At 41.8% G+C, this 18180-nt stretch overlaps 1 protein-coding gene across 9 annotated transcripts in view; it reads right to left on the bottom strand.

Moving 5' to 3' along the window:
• RALGDS (ral guanine nucleotide dissociation stimulator) overlaps window positions 1–18180 on the bottom strand; it is a 147357-nt gene that overhangs the window by 65557 nt on the left and 63620 nt on the right. The window contains exon 1 of one of the 9 annotated variants that reach the window (XM_075834717.1): window positions 10712–11001. The exons of the other annotated variants lie outside the window; for them this stretch is intronic. Within the exon in view, the coding sequence (XP_075690832.1) occupies window positions 10712–10804 (93 nt within the window). The 5' untranslated portion in view covers window positions 10805–11001. Of the gene's footprint in view, window positions 1–10711; window positions 11002–18180 lie in introns of those variants that run through there. 9 annotated transcript variants of the gene reach the window in all.

Raw genomic sequence — 18180 nt, forward strand, 5'->3', positions numbered from 1 at the left:
TCTAGGTCATGATACAATGGATCGAGTCTCGTTGAAGTCGAGGAAAACCGATCTGTCAGTAGAGGCTTCCACCATGACCCTCTGTCTTTCCTGGAAAGGGAAATAATATCTGAATCCGGGACAATAAGCTCACACCTGCGCCGTACAACTTATTCTGCAGCGTCGGCATGATCTGTAAATACAGTATATATCTGACGCCATACAGAAAATGGTCACTCCCACCAATCTCCTGGATGAGAGGGTCCTGCCGTTTGCGTTCCGCTCCGTCACTGACAGCAAGGCGCGTTCCTGCTGGACATTGGAGCGGGTTTGATCGCCACACATCAGTTTTCTTCTCTACACACTCTGGCTTCTTGTTTCTGAACTAAATCCCTAAAACATAATTACAGGTGACTTCTCTATAAAAAGAATTATTCCGCTTGGGTTACTTTAAAGTGGTTAGAAATTCGGCATGTGACGACGACTTTCGATATGCTGAGCCAGTATTCTCAATAGAACAACTCATGACAAAAAGTTCAGAGTAATCAAAAACTGCAGAAGAACAAGGAACTGAGGTTGACCCATGTTAACCCAGGCCAGTCCCAAGATTATGATGTTACGCACTGAATTCTTCCCGGCTTTACTTTTCTTGGGCAGCATTTGGGGGAAATGTTAAAGAGTTTCTCCGCCCTAGACAATTCCTACTTGTTAGACGGATCCCTTGACCATAAGCGGATTACAAAAAGATCTCCCTGCTAAGACCCCCAGTGATCAGCTATGATCGGTGTGATAACCTGGTAGTAAAGTGTTCAGTTTTCCTGCAGTGCCTCCACAGGAGAAATGAAGCATTACACAGTGCCCATTCATATCAACGTACTATGTGTGTTATACAGGACAAGACCTCCAGAGACGCTCTATGTAACCACTCTGACCAAGAGATGAGGATCCTGAACAGAGGACCTCCCTCTATTACCCCAGAATTCACTAATAGGGTGTATGACAATGGGTTTTTTAAACTGGACGACCCATTTAAGCAGAAATAAAATCTAGACCGTATTAAAAATGTTGACCCTTTTGAAGACCTACTAATGGTACATTTATAAGGGGCTTATGAATTATATACTTCACGGCAAGAGTATATATGTCATATAGATACCCTAAAGGCTGCTATGCGGGAAGTGTAATACTCTTCCAAAGCAACATTTGTACCAGGGTACCCAACCATCATGTGACATCTAACCTATTTCTCCTATGTAGCAAAAGAGCACTTAGGCTCAGGTATGGGTGCAGCCACCAAAACACCTATAGCTACTCCACCGTATGGAGCTCATGAAGAGGGTTAGGTAAGACTTCGATTGGCCCCATATACTTTCCAATGGGTGAATTTAATGTGTAACCATGAGGTTACCAAACAAAACGTTGAACCCAACCGGGCCTATATGAAATGGACAAGCTCCAAGTCCGCCTACTCTGTAAGGGTATGTTCACACGCAATGGTTTCAGACGTAATTCGGGCCGTTTACGCCTGAAAAAACGGCACCATTACGCTTCCAAACATCTGCCCACTGCTTGCAATGGGATTTACGGTGTTCTGCTCTAACGAGGTGTAATTTTACGCGTCGTTGTCAAAATACGGCGCATAAAAAGAAGTGCAGGACACTTCTTTGGACGTTTTTGGAGCCGTTTTTCATTGACTCGATTGAAAAACAGCTCCAAACACGGACGTAAAATACGCCGCGATAAACGCGAGTTGCTACAAAAATGTCTGAAAATCAGGAGCGGTTTTCGCTTGAAATCAGCTCCGTATTTTCAGACGGTTTTTGTGAAGCGTGTGAACATACCCGAATAGTGGGTAGTTGCATTAACTAGCACCAGGAGCGGCTCTATTTTTGCTCCTGAGCCCCCTCTCCTCTATGTACAATCCTATTTCAAGGATCGGAAGAATAACGTGCTCCTTTTTACCTACACGCAAGGTCGGAGCCCAAACAACAAAGTTAACCAGGAACCGCATTCTTCATTTAGAACCAGCAAAGGTTTGCAAAAAAAACAAAAACCATGAAGTTTTGCCAGTTCAAAAAGGAAATATAAAATCTAATCACATTGTGCTGAGGTTCCTCCAGCGACCACAGCCTGGATTTCACAACAGCAGTAGTGCTGAGACAACGCAAGTATCCCGAGCCACGTGACTACCAGGAACCCAACGGCCATGAATGAACAGGCTCAGCTAATTCACACTTGTTTTTCATCTTTGTGAATGCAACGTTTGAGTTCTGGGAACGGGAGGAGGCGCTGGACTCATTTGTCATAAGTGCAGATTTGTAAATTTCCAGGGACGTATCGCCTTCCATGGAATATTGTTGCATAAAATTTCTCCGGAATATACGCGGACGTGCACTACCATGTTTTTCCCGTGTTTTCTGGGTGCAGCTTTCAGCCGCACAACATAAAACGCATCAATTTTCACCTCGATTTGCCAAATGCACCATGTGAATACATCCAAAAAGTTATATTATTTGTATCATTTATCTATAGAGCAGATATGCGATTGGCACGCAAAATACAATATAGATTTTCATTAAGCCATGTAAGGGTAAGGCCACACACGCTCCGGCGCGGCTGTTAGTTAGCCTGTTAATGGGCGAGCGTTGTTGTGGGTAATACGGCCCTTTACCTGCAAATTCGTGTGGCCAAAAAGGGTGTATTCATTAATGGCCGCACGATTTTGCAGGTAAAAGGCCGTTTTACCCGCAATAACATGGGGCCGTTAACAGGCACTTTGACAGCTGTGCTGAACATGGTGCCGGCGCGGCTGTTGGGCGATCAGTGTGGCCTTACTCATAGGCCTTATTCACACGAACGTGGGGAAACTCGGATGTGAAAAAAGACAGTTTTCCACGTCGGAGTTTCACCCGTGCGGGTTCCGTTTTCACGGATTCCCACAGACTTGAGTCTATGGAGGGATCCGTGAAAACGTAAGAAAATAGGACACGTTCTATTTTTCAACGGATCCTTCACACAGTCCATTGAAACAACGGCCGCTAATAAAATGTTTTTTTTTTTTGTTTTTTTTAAAGGGGAACTCTATAAAGATTAGGAGACTGGACAGCAGCCGCACATCCTGTAACATTACCCAAGCTTTATTTCCCTCCCATCATCCCCTGCACATCACAGGTGACCATCTCTATCCCATAAAGTAGAAGACCCCTGGAGGGGGAGGGGTAGTGATGTTGCTTTCTTCCTACTCTAAAAAGTCCCTGCAGGGACAGTAATGTAGTTGAATGGGAGCTTCGTCACAATAGTTCAAAGATACTGAAATCTTATGCTGAAGGGTCAAGTCACCGGATACAGAACCATTGGCCCATTCGTTCTTATTGTCTGACATGTATCAAGATTCCCAAACAAGTTGTCACATATACGGTATATTCACAGAATGGCGGCCATCTTCCTAAAAAATATCCAGGCAGTGCTGGTCACAGTGAGTGACGGTGATTGAGTGGTCACCCGTTTTCTGCGACAAATGTTGCTAGGCAATGGCAATTCTTATCCAATCTGACATGTTGGAAAACAAAATAAAACACGTACTATGCGTATCCTAAATATACCGCATGTCACCAACGAACATTATGCCTCTTTTTTGCGCATTTCTTTTGATAAGTGTTTTTCTGCGTCAACTAAAAAGGAGTTTCGGCCTAGAAATTGGAGTATTTGGTTCACAGAGGTTAGGGCTCTTGCACACGACCGTAGTGGTGTGCACGTCCCCGTCCCGTGATTTGTGGCTTGGACGGCCACGGATTGTATCCCGCGGGCTGCCCGAAAATCACACATGGCCGCGTATATTCATTTCGATGAGAAAATGCGCCTGTAATAAGACTTGTCCTATCTTTTTGCAGTCCAGACTCCCGGGCAATGCACGGAAAGTGGAAACCACGGTCGTGTGGATCGGCCCATACAAATGAATGGGACCGCAATTCACTTGCAGATTTGCGGGTGAATTGCGGCCATAAAAAACATTTTTCGTGTGCATGAGGCCTAAAACTGCTAAAGATTCTGCAGACTTATCACCCCGACTGTAATCACGGGTGATTAGAAAATGAAAGCGAAAGCCTTAAGGGTGGCGGCATTTATCAAGACATACAGTGCAGTCTGCATTAGGCTCAGTGCACACTTGTGATTCATGAGGGGTAAGGGTTGTCTTCTCTGCTCCGCCCTATTTATTGAACAGGGGGTGGACTACCACATGGCGTGCAACGTCACCTAGTAGAGGCCTGGCACCACCGAGGAGAAGCCTGGCACCACCGAGGAGAAGCCTGGCACCACCGAGGAGAAGCCTGGCACCACCGAGGAGAAGCCTGGCACCACCGAGGAGAAGCTTGGCACCACCGAGGAGAAGCCTGGCACCACCGAGGAGAGGCCTGGCACCACCGAGGAGAAGCCTGGCACCACCGAGAAGCCTGGCACCACCGAGGAGAAGCCTGGCACCACCGAGGAGAAGCCTGGCACCACCGAGGAGAGGCCTGGCACCACCGAGGAGAGGCCTGGCACCACCGAGGAGAAGCTTGGCACCACCGAGGAGAAGCCTGGCACCACCGAGAAGCCTGGCACCACCGAGGAGAAATATTTGACCACATAGAGTAGGGGTATGGTCTATAGTGAGTGCAGGGTCTGCCAGAGAAGTGGTGACAACCCTTAAGGGAACACATGTGACACAACATGTGCAGTCTGGTCACTATACAGGGAATAAATCGATTAAACGACAATCAACAACCAGCTGTCTACCACAAAGTGGCCCCTTACCATGCTTGGCACCGGGACGTGGAGGCAGAAGGTCTCCAAGACTTTGGCTAAGTAGTTGAGGTACAGGTTGTCTTTCTTCAGAGGCATGGGCTTCTCCTGTGCTGCAGGTCGCACGTTCATACCTGGGCGCTGCTGTAAACCTGCTCTTTAGGGCATTTCCTTCCACTACAGAATAAATACTGCGATTGTTAGGACTGAACATTCCTCAGTCATCTTCTTGCTTCGGAGTTATTTACTTACTGCTAGAACCGCCCATTTAATGCCAGGTTAGCTGCTGGCCTGGCACGGCCAACCCGTACTTGAGCGCAAATGACTCAAAGAATAAAAGTGCATGACTCAAGCAAAAAAGGGGATGGGGGGGGTTCCTAAAAATGCAGGTTCTGGAACCAAAGGGTTAAATTAAAAATGTTTATCATCGTTTAGCAACCGTAGGAGCGAGCCAGTAAAAACAGGTAAAAGCGCCAAAGAAGTTTTCAGTTTTAGGGTATGTGCACACACAAAATAAAAAACTTCTGAAAATACGCAGCGGTTTTCAAGGGAAAACGGCTCCTGATTTTCAGGCGTTTTTTTAATCAAACTCGCGTTTTTCGCTGCGTTTTTAGAGCCGTTTTTTTATAGAGTCAATGAAAAACGGCTGAATAAGTGACATGCACTTATGTGAATAAAGCTAAATTTTCTAATAGACTTTGTGTTTTAACCCCTTTACTATTTTCAAGATTTATGCTTGCTGTCAGTGAACGGGAACATTCTGGTTTGTATTCAGAGGCGGTTACCTGTACACACCTAATACTTTAAGCCTCATGCCCACTTCAGTTATTTTCTTCAGGGTGCTATCCGTTTTTTTAAAGCATAGCACATGGACACATTCATTTCTATGGGGTCACGCGCACTTCTGTTGTTTTAACGAAACCGTACGGCCGTTCTGACAAAAATAGAACAGGTCCTACTCCTGCCCGTTTTTGAAGGAACAGTCTCGGCCATTCCATTCATTTGGTCCGTTAAAACAACGGACTGCACACGGAAGCCATCCACGTGCGGTCCGTGTTTCACGGATCAGTCATTAGCGGCCCAACGACGGGCAACGGATGTGTGCGTGAGGCCTTACTGCTGAAGGTTTGTTACAAAGCATGAGCGCAGATGAAATGTATAGATTTGGAGTTCAGACAGTTTATCTAGACTGGATACAATTGTAACAAACCCTCAGCTCTGAAAAGTATTAGATCTGTGTATAGCCTCTGGACGTAAACAAGAAACTTGCCATTTAGGCCTTATTCATAGGAATGTGTTCGTCTTGCACGCATAAAAAAAAAAAACGCAGCGTATTTCTTGCGTTGCAGTTCCATGCGGCAGCCGTGTACGGTACGCTTCTGCGTTTCTTACGCGCATAGCTCAGCCGTATGTCACGCGTTTTTTCCGTCAGCAAAAAAAACCCTGAAGGAGGTGTTTTTTATTTTCTTTAGCAATTGGCGTGTGAATCACGGACAGCACACGGATGATGTCCGTGTGTTGACCGTAGTTTTCACGCACCCATTGACTTAAATGGGTGGCTAGGTGCGCAAAAATGCACCAAAATAGGACATGCAGTGAGTTTCACGCAGCGGACACACGCTGCGTGAAAAACATCACATGACTGAACAGCCCCATTGATTTTCATTGGTCTGTGTGGTGTCCGTGAAATAAAACAGACAGCACACGGACGTGAAATACGTTCCTGCACGCACTTCCAAAAATTTGTTGGAGACACTGCTTAAATAACAATCGCCCATATATTACAGGTAAAATGTAAACAGAGTTGTTATGTGGGCAATTTCCTCATAAATTCAGTAAAATCTTTCTAAACCGGAGACACATACTAAAAAAAACCAAAAAACCTAAAACAAGGCTAATCCCCCGGCAGGATATAGGAACGAATCTAAATTCAAAGCGAGTCACGAGGGGTGTAGGAAGTCCTAGGAGGGAGCGGTGGGTTATGTGGGTTCTCTCACCACTGGGGCTGAGTGATCGGCGGCAGGTTTAGTCTTGCATCACATAAAGCCGGACGACCGCAGCTCCGTGTCCTTATCAAACCCCGCACTCCGACAATAAAGAAATCATTTCATTAATACCCAGCGTCGATGCCAAACTGTGTCAGCCACCAGCTGGGGTAGAACGTGCGCATATGACATATCTGTAACCGGACCCCTGACTTGTAGCTGTACACAACGGTCATCACTGAGTAAAGACCACCCAACCTGCATATTATACAGAGGAATGACACAATCTGACAGGAGGACAAGTACATCTACTATAGACCTCCGAACCTGTATGCGAAATAAGGGCCAGACCCACTCAAGGACAGTGACTCCATCAGCAGAATAGTGAGTGCAGCTCTGGAGTATAATACAGGATGTAACTCAGGATCAGTACAGGATAAGTAATGTAATGTATATACACAGTGACTCCACCAGCAGAATAGTGAGTGACGCTCTGGAGTGTAATACAGGATATAACTCAGGATCAGTACAGGATAAGTAATGTAATGTATGTACACAGTGACTCCACCAGCAGAATAGTGAGTGCAGCTCTGGAGTATTATACAGGATGTAACTCAGGATCAGTACAGGATAAGTAATGTAATGTATGTACACAGTGACTCCACCGGCAGAATAGTGAGTGCAGCTCTGGAGTATAATACAGGATGTAACTCAGGATCAGTACAGGATAAGTAATGTAATGTATGTACACAGTGACCACCAGCAGAATAGTGAGTGCAGCTCTGGAGTATAATACAGGATGTAACTCAGGATCAGTACAGGATAAGAAATTATGTACACAGTGACCACCAGCAGAATAGTGAGTGCAGCTCTGGAGTATAATACAGTATTTTACTCAGGGTCAGTACAGGATAAGTAATGTAATGTATGTACGCAGTGACTCCACCAGCAGAATAGTGAGTGCAGCTCTGGAGTATAATATAGGATATAACTCAGGACCAGTACAGGATAAGTAATGTAATGTATGTACACAGTGACTCCACCAGCAGAATAGTGAGTGCAGCTCTGGAGTATAATACAGTATTTTACTCAGGGTCAGTACAGGATAAGTAATGTAATGTATGTACACAGTGACTGCACCAGCAGAATAGTGAGTGCAGCTCTGGAGTATAATACAGGATATAACTCAGGATCAGTACAGGATAAGTAATGTATGTACACAGTGACTCCACCAGCAGAATAGTGAGTGCAGCTCTGGAGTATAATACAGGATGTAACTCAGGATCAGTAATGTATGTACACAGTGACTCCACCAGCAGAATAGTGAGTGCAGCTCTGGAGTATAATACAGGATATAACTCAGGATCAGTACAGGATAAGTAATGTATGTACACAGTGACTCCACCAGCAGAATAGTGAGTGCAGCTCTGGAGTATAATACAGGATGTAACTCAGGATCAGTAATGTATGTACACAGTGACTCCACCAGCAGAATAGTGAGTGCAGCTCTGGGGTATAATAGAGGATGTAACTCAGGATAAGTAATGTAATGTATGTACACAGTGACTCCACCAGCAGAATAGTGAGTGCAGCTCTGGAGTATAATACAGTATTTTACTCAGGGTCAGTACAGGATAGGTAATTTAACGTATTTACACAGTTATTTTTAAATGCTGTTCAAAGATAGGTATACCCTTTACCTGTTAATGCTCTATTAGTAGATGAAACCTTAATCTAGAGTTTCCGCAACATCACCCTATTAGCCAGAGAGAAGAGCCGTGACTAAACAGTCTATTTATTTTAATGTATGCTTAGTAGACTATTGCTCAAGTGATAGCAGATAATCAACAGGACCCCCTACAATAATCTCATCCTCGTGAGGAGCGGACACCGATCAGATGTTGTCCAAAGTTTAAAAACCGCTCCTGATTTTCAGCCGTTTAAGCAACTTGAGTTTTTTATGGCCGTTTTTGGAGCGGTTTTTCTATTGAGTCAATGAAAAACAGCCCCAAAACCAGCTCAAGAAATGACATGCACTTCTTTTTACGAGGCGTTTTTTTTACGCGGCCGTCTTTAAAAACGGCCACATAAAAAACACCCTATGGGAACGGAAGGCCGTTTTTTCCATTGAAATCAATGGGCAGATGTTTGTAGGGAAGAACGGCTGAAAATAGCCGGTGTGAACATACCCTTAGAGAGCGAGCACCACTTAGGCCAAATGGAGAAAATCATCCAACGTGTCCTAGCATAATATCACATATATTCGGACCTTTGCTTAGCAAACAGTATGGACGAAAAAAAGGAAAATATTATTACGGAAGGATTTAATGATGACTAAGCCCAATCGGTAAGCAGATTTTTTCCTGGACTTTCCCTTTAATTATTCCAAACTAAATGCAAGCAAGTTTGAATACAGTCCCTTTAAATGAACCATTCCCATAAATATATAGCGCTACATGTTCATGTGTAACAGACGTGCTTAGGTTAAATTCTGGCCTGTGCATTCTTGACTGTAAGGCCTTGTTCACACAGTGCAGATTTTGCCAAACCCAGAATTGGATCCAGGACAGCAGACCTAAAGGAACCTTTCTTTATATATTTCTTCTGTTTGGGTTCAATTCCCAGTTTTGACGTAAAAAGAATATACATGCAAAATCTGCGCTGTGTGAACAAGGTCTAAGATTGTGGATTACCCGAGAATCCTATCGTTTGTAAACAAAGCAGAAATGAAAGTGTGTCGCTATAAACGTGACACGTTCACCTCGTGAATCACCAGTTTTGTTTTCGGGATGACACACGGCCGTCGTATAAATGAAACTGAGCAGTTGGAAAAGCCTCGAGAGCGAGTGGCGGAGCTGCTAAATGACGATGTGCACAATACTCTGCGCTATGTCCTGCGTACCGAGGACTCTTTCCTTGCCACAGAGATGCTCTGCATGGAGGAAGTCATTATTACCACGTCGTCATGATTAAGGCCCCGTTCACACTGAGTATTTTTGACACATTTTTTTGACGCGGAAACCGCGTCGGAAAACGAACCCCAAAAAAACGGCCTTAAATGCCTCCCATTGGGAGGTGGAGACATTTTTTTTTCCGTGAGACGGTTTTTAAAAACAGCCGTGTAAAAAAACGTCCCGGGGGAACGGAACGCTGTTTTTCCCTACAAAAGGATTATTTATACTGGATACAATTGTATCAAACCTGCAGCTGTGAGAAGAGTTAGGTCAGGTGGGGTAAAAGAGAATGTTTCTATTTACTGACAGCAAGAAGAGATCTATAGGGCTATAAAACAACATTGCACTTCTCTATGGCAAAATGAATTCTTGACATACCTGGTCACACCTACGCACAAAGCTCGAAAATCCTGACACTACAAATGACTGCTGATTATCTAACAGCGTCGGATTATGATACGTAATTCACCGCTCACCAGCGTGAGAAAAGAATTCTTCAGCCGCCCAATTCACCCCGACCCGCAGTTCTCCCATAGTGCACCAGAAATTTTGGCTACTGCGAAGTGTGAACCCAGCCATTGATTTGCAAACGTGCGCTATAACCACAAGAGCTTGTAGGGTCGCGATTAGTCACGTAATGAATAAATAATGAGGTTCACGTACAACATGGCCACCGGAATCACCAAAAACGTAACTATGCGCCACAGGTCACATTACCCATTAAAGAGCTACGTTCCAACGATATAAAGGCATAATCCTCCAGGTTTGCGCTATTAAAAAAAAAAACGCCGATATACAACGTCCAACAGAATCTAATGCGACCGAAAATAAATGGTGGCTTCAAGCTACTAGGCCTGAGCCTAAAATGTGACCATCTACCCCTCCATGTTACCATCAAATGGCCTTTAGGGACCCCTTAGGCACCAAGACCAGGGGGCGTCTGCAGACTTAGCACCCCCTACAGTACAATAATCTACCACAAGTCATATGAGATACAAGGGGGGTACTCACTTCCTGATCCACCAGCAGGGGCATATCCAACATGCACATCTTCACCGGCTGCAGTAAGGCTTTCTGTAGGGTGAACGCCGGCTTCTGCTCCATCGTATTTTATTTTCCCTAATCTTCTACTTAATGTTCAGAGTCTTCCTCAGCAGCTCAGTCATTGCTGTGTCTGATCCCCCTCCCCTGGTGCATTGAGCAGTAACAGGTGATCCTCTTGTTTTGCAGGGTCTATAGAGGTGTGAGGCTTTATGTACATATTTCCTCCTCTCTCCAAGACATGAGAAGCTGTGATTTCCCTCACCCCACCCTGTGAGCGTGCTCCAACAAGGCAGGAGGATCCATCTCCAGGATCTCATCTGTATTCTGCAGACATGGATCAGCCCCTCCGCCTGCAGCAATCACCGCTTCACCAGGCCATGCTGATTGTTTTCCCATATAGACGCGAGAACGGCTCTGCTGCATCTTCAGGTCGCTGAGTCACTTGCCGGCTGGACTGCATTGCAGATTTGTCTATTGGGTTGACCAAAGATGCCAGGAGCGGATAGTCGATTCCCCTTGTGTTTGGCGCCCACGTTAGTGCCACTATAAACGTCAGACTTTTGGCCTAATGCAACAATATTCACTATAATGTTTGGAGCGATTGCGTCGTTTGGGTGGGCTTAAAGGTAAGGAACGTGGATTGCGGCGCCCCCTAGTTGAATGATTGCAAGAACTTGTTAGCGGAGAATGTGATCGGATAAGGGAATATTCACACGGCACGGATTATGGTCTTGATTACTGCAAAAGGGAGCGTTTTTAGTGAAGCACTAAGAAAAACCGCTGCTTTGAAGTCGCAACGATAACCCGCAGTTTAACAGCAAAAAGAACCGCCTCTGGAAACGGCGTGCGTGATTTGCTTCATTTAAGGTTGAGGTAAAAAACAAAAAAAATGTAACTAGTTTGCAACGTTTTTTTAATGTGGTTCTGACCAAACCACACAGTCTGAATACACCCTTGGGCCCCCTGTTCACACAAAGTTTTCTTGGCACTGATTTTGATGCAGAAACCGCGTCGGATTTAGCGCCAAAATCGAAAGTGTCATGTCCTTTCTTGCTGCAGTTCCGTCTCTGACCTCCCATTGAAATCAATGGGAGCCAGAATAATGCGTAACAAAAAATGCAGTCAGGTCAAAATCTGCCAGATTTTTTTTTTCTACCTGCAATAAACTCAGTGTAAACTAGGCCTTTGCCATTGTAGCAAATTATCAGCATAGGAGAGCGGCTTGTGCTGCTGATGTTTTTAGCTCACAGAGGGTTGTCTAGACTGGATAAAAAGTAGCAAAGCCTCAGCTGTAAGTATTAGATCAGTAGGGGATACCACTCACTGACAGGAAGCACAGATATTGAAAATGAAGCGGAACTGAAACGCAATTATATTAGAAAGGTACAGACCTCAATATACAATCATGAAACTTTCTTTACCTCAAACCAGAAGACCCCTTTTAATGGATGGTAGATCCCCCCCCCCCCTACCACAGGAAAGCTGATCATGGGAATCCATTCTGATCTGTGCCCAAAAACCAGCGTCTATTGAAGGGGTAACCATTATCTTACACATTGATTATTTGCATCAGGACGCTGAGACCTGTAGTTCTTCACCAGCTGGAGAGACACAGGATTATTCCCATGATGCATCACATTTACCCCAATTCTTGTTCTGTTGCAGAAAAGCAAATGTCTATAAAATAATAGTGCAAATCGAAACATTGGTATCACCATAGCACGTCAGCTATCAATCTGCAGGAAAAGGATGGAAAATGACAAAACAGGAACCGAGGCAAAAACACACAGAAAAGAGCAACTCCACTCACAGCTGATACTAACCTCACTGCTGCGGTGTCAGTCCTGAGCTACACAGTAAAGTCACTTTATACAACTGGTGTTATTATAAAACCTTTCTTTTATTCTGAACATCCCTCCCATTACACCTAAGGGTATGTGCACACGATAACGTCAATTACGGCTGAAATTACGGAACTGTTTTCAGGAGAAAACAGCTCCTGCATTTCAGACGTAATTGCTCGTACTCGCGTTTTGCGAGGCGTCATTTCCGGATGTAAATTGGAGCTGGTCTTCATTGGAATCAATGAAAAACGGCTCCAATTACGTCCCAAGAAGTGTCCTGCACTTCATTGACGAGGCTGTTATTTTACGCGTCGTCTTTTGACAGCGACGCGTAAAATGACAGGTTGTCGGCAAACCCATTGAAATGAATGGGCAGATGTTTACCGACGTATCGGAGCCGTGTTTTCAGGCGTAATTCGAGGCTTAAAAAGCCTCCATTACGCCTGAAAATAGGTCGTGTGAACCCAGCCTTAGGATGAAGAACAGAGGATAATACCGTACTATAATACTGCCCCCTATGTACAAGAATATAACTACTATAATACTGCCCCTATATACAAGAATATAACTGCTATAATACTGCCCCCTATATACAATATAACTACTATAATACTGCTCCCTATATACAATATAACTACTATAATACTGCCCCTATATACAAGAATATAACTACTATAATACTGCCCCCTATATACAAGAATATAACTACTATAATACTGCCCCTATATACAAGAATATAACTACTATAATACTGCTCCTATATACAAGAATATAACTACTATAATACTGCTCCTATATACAATATAACTACTATAATACTGACCCCTATATACAAGAATATAAGTACTATAATACTGCCCCTATATACAGGAATATAACTACTATAATACTGCCCCTATATACAAGAATATAACTACTATAATACTGCTCCTATATACAAGAATATAACTACTATAATACTGCCTCCTATATACAAGAATATAACTACTATAATACTGCCCCCTATATACAAGAATATAACTACTATAATACTGCCCCCTATATATAAGAATATAACTACTATAATACTGCCCCTATATACAAGAATATAACTACTATAATACTGCCCCTATATACAAGAATATAACTACTATAATACTGCCCCTATATACAATATAACTACTATAATACTGACCCCTATATACAAGAATATAAGTACCATAATAATACTGCCCCTATATACAGGAATATAACTACTACAATACTGCCCCTATATACAAGAATATAACTACTATAATACTGCTCCTATATACAAGAATATAACTACTATAATACTGCCTCATATATACAAGAATATAACTACTATAATACTGCCCCCTATATACAAGAATATAACTACTATAATACTGCCCCCTATATATAAGAATATAACTACTATAATACTGCCCCTATATACAAGAATATAACTACTATAATACTGCCCGCTATATACAAGAATATAACTACTATAATACTGCTCCTATATACAAGAATATAACTACTATAATACTGCCCCTATATACAAGAATATAACTACTATAATACTGCCCCCTATATACAAGAATATGACTACTATAATACTGCCCCCTATATACAATAATATAACTACTATAATACTGCCCCTATATACAAGAATATAACTACTATAATACTGCCTCCTATATACAATATAACTACTATAATACTGACCCCTATATACAAGAATATAAGTACTATAATACTGCCCCTATATACAGGAATATAACTACTATAATACTGCCCCTATATACAAGAATATAACTACTATAATACGGCTCCTATATACAAGAATATAACTACTATAATACTGCCTCCTATATACAAGAATATAACTACTATAATACTGCCCCCTATATACAAGAATATAACTACTATAATACTGCCCCCTATATATAAGAATATAACTACTATAATACTGCCCCTATATACAAGAATATAACTACTATAATACTGCCCCTATATACAAGAATATAACTACTATAATACTGCCCCTATATACAATATAACTACTATAATACTGACCCCTATATACAAGAATATAAGTACTATAATACTGCCCCTATATACAAGAATATAACTACTATAATACTGCCCCTATATACAAGAATATAACTACTATAATACTGCCCCCTATATACAAGAATATGACTACTATAATACTGCCCCCTATATACAATAATATAACTACTATAATACTGCCCCTATATACAAGAATATAACTACTATAATACTGCCCCTATATACAAGAATATAACTACTATAATACTGCCCCTATATACAAGAATATAACTACTATAATACTGCCCCTATATACAAGAATATAACTACTATAATACTGCCCCCTATATACAAGAATATAACTACTATAATACTGCCCCCTATATACAAGAATATAACTACTATAATACTGCCCCCTATATACAAGAATATACCTACTATAATACTGCCTCCTATATACAAGAATATAACTACTATAATACTGCCCCTATATACAAGAATATAACAACTATAATACTGCCCCCTATATACAAGAATATAACTACTATAATACTGCCCCCTATATACAAGAATATAACTACTATAATACTGCCCCTATATACAAGAATATAACTACTATAATACTGCCCGCTATATACAAGAATATAACTACTATAATACTGCCCCCTATATACAAGAATATAACTACTATAATACTGCCCCTATATACAATATAACTACTATAATACTGCCCCTATATACAAGAATATAACTACTATAATCCTGCCCCCTATATACAAGAATATAACTACTATAATCCTGCCCCCTACATACAAGAATATAACTACTAGAATACTGCCCCCTATATACAAGAATATAACTACTATTATACTGCCCCCTATATACAAGAATATAACTACTATAATACTGCCTCCTATATACAAGAATATAACTACTATAATACTGCCCCCTAAATACAAGAATATAACTACTATAATACTGCCCCCTATATACAAGAATATAACTACTATAATACTGCCCCCTATATACAAGAATATAACTACTATAATACTGCCTCCTATATACAAGAATATAACTACTATAATACTGCCCCCTATATACAAGAATATAACTACTATAATACTGCCCCTATATACAAGAATATAGCTACTATAATACTGCCTCTATATACAAGAATATAACTACTATAATACTGCCCCTATATACAAGAATATAACTACTATAATACTGCCCTCTATATACAAGAATATAATCACTATAATACTGCCCCTCTATACAAGAATATAACTACTATAATACTGCCCTCTATATACAAGAATATAATTACTATAATACTGCCCCTCTATACAAGAATATAACTACTATAATATTGCCCCTATATACAAGAATATAATTACTATAATACTGCCCCTCTATACAAGAATATAACTACTATAATACTGCCCTCTATATACAAGAATATAACTACTATAATACTGCCCCTATATACAAGAATATAATTACTATAATACTGCTCCTATATATATACAAGAATATAATTACTACAATACTGCCCCTCTATACAAGAATATAACTACTATAATACTGCCCTCTATATACAAGAATATAACTACTATAATACTGCCCCCTATAGACAAGAATATAACTACTATAATACTGCTCCTATATACAAGAATATAACTACTATAATACTGCTCCTATATACAAGAATATAATTACTATAAGGCCTCATTTACACGAGCGTATTATACGCGCGTGCGACGCGCGTGCTTTTCACGCGTGTCGTACGCACCTATAATAGTCTATGGGGCTGTTTAGACGATGCGTGAATTTTGCGCTGCGTGAGTGCGTTGCGTAAAACTCACGACATGTTCTATATTCTTGCGTTTTTCACGCAACACGCACCCATTGACTTCAATGGGTGCGTGAAAACAACGCATGCCACACGGACGGTCCTGCGTTGCTTGCGCGAAAATCACGCAAGAGCTGTCAAAAGGATGAATGTAAACAGAAAAGCACCACGTGCTTTTCTGGTTACAAACATCCAAACGGAGTGTCAAATTAGAGATGAGCGCACCGAACTTCACCGGGTTCGGCCGAACTCGTTTTGACCGAACCCGGCAAAAAATGTTCGGGTACGCGACGTCAGGAGACAGTCACTGCCCACGGTGCTCAAAGACTTAAACTGTTTCAGCACCATGGACAGTGACTTTCGATCACAATATACATATACGTGTAAAAAAAAACAGAAGTTCGGACTTACCGATAAGTCCCGGCTCCTTCCTCCAGTCCGACCTCCCGGGATGACAATTAAGGCCAAGTGACAGCTGCAGCCAATCACAGGCCAAGCACAGGCTGCAGCCAATCACAGGCCAAGCACAGGCTGCAGCCAATCACAGGCTGCAGCGGTCTCATGGCCTGCCGCGTCATCCTGGGAGGTGGGGCCGGATGACAAGAGAGGGACGTGTCACCAAGGCAACGGCCGGGAGACCGGACTGGAGGAAGCAGGCATTTCATGGTAAGTTTGAACGTCTTTTTTTATTCACAGGTTGGTGTATATTGTGATCGGAACTCACTGTCGAGGGTGCTGAAAGAGTTCCTGCCGATCAGTTAGCTCTTTCAGCACCTTGGACAGTGACGGGCGTTGACTAGCCTCATCTCTATGATGGCGGCTGCGCGAAAATCACGCAGCCGCGCATCATACACGGATGACACACGGAGCTGTCAATTGCCTTTTGCGCACGCAAAACGCAGCGTTTTTTTGCGCGCGCAAAACGCACACGCTCGTGTAAATGAGGCCTAATACTGCCCCTATATACAAGAATATAACTACTATAATACTGCCCCTATATACAAGAATATAACTACTATAACACTGCTCCTATATACAAGAATATAACTACTATAATACTGCTCCCTATATACAAGAATATAACTACTATAATACTGCCCCTATACACAAGAATATAACTACTATAATACTGCCCCCTATATACAAGAATATAACTACTATAATACTGCCCCTATATACAAGAATATAACTACTATAATACTGCTCCTATATACAAGAATATAACTACTATAATACTGCTCCCTATATACAAGAATATAACTACTATAATACTGCCCCTATACACAAGAATATAACTACTATAATACTGCCCCCTATATACAAGAATATAACTACTATAATACTGCCCCTATATACAAGAATATAACTACTATAATACTGCCCCTATACACAAGAATATAACTACTATAATACTGCCCCCTATATACAAGAATATAACTACTATAATACTGCTCCCTATATACAAGAATATAACTACTATAATACTGCCCCTATACACAAGAATATAACTACTATAATACTGCCCCCTATATACAAGAATATAACTACTATAATACTGCCCCCTATATACAAGAATATAACTACTATAATACTGCTCCCTATATACAAGAATGGAACTACTATAATGCTGCCCCCTATATACAAGAATATAACTACTATAATGCTGCTCCTATATACAAGAATATAACTACTATAATACTGACCCC

This window comes from Rhinoderma darwinii, chromosome 8 (genome assembly GCF_050947455.1).
Source record: "Rhinoderma darwinii isolate aRhiDar2 chromosome 8, aRhiDar2.hap1, whole genome shotgun sequence".
Lineage (NCBI taxonomy): Eukaryota > Metazoa > Chordata > Amphibia > Anura > Rhinodermatidae > Rhinoderma > Rhinoderma darwinii.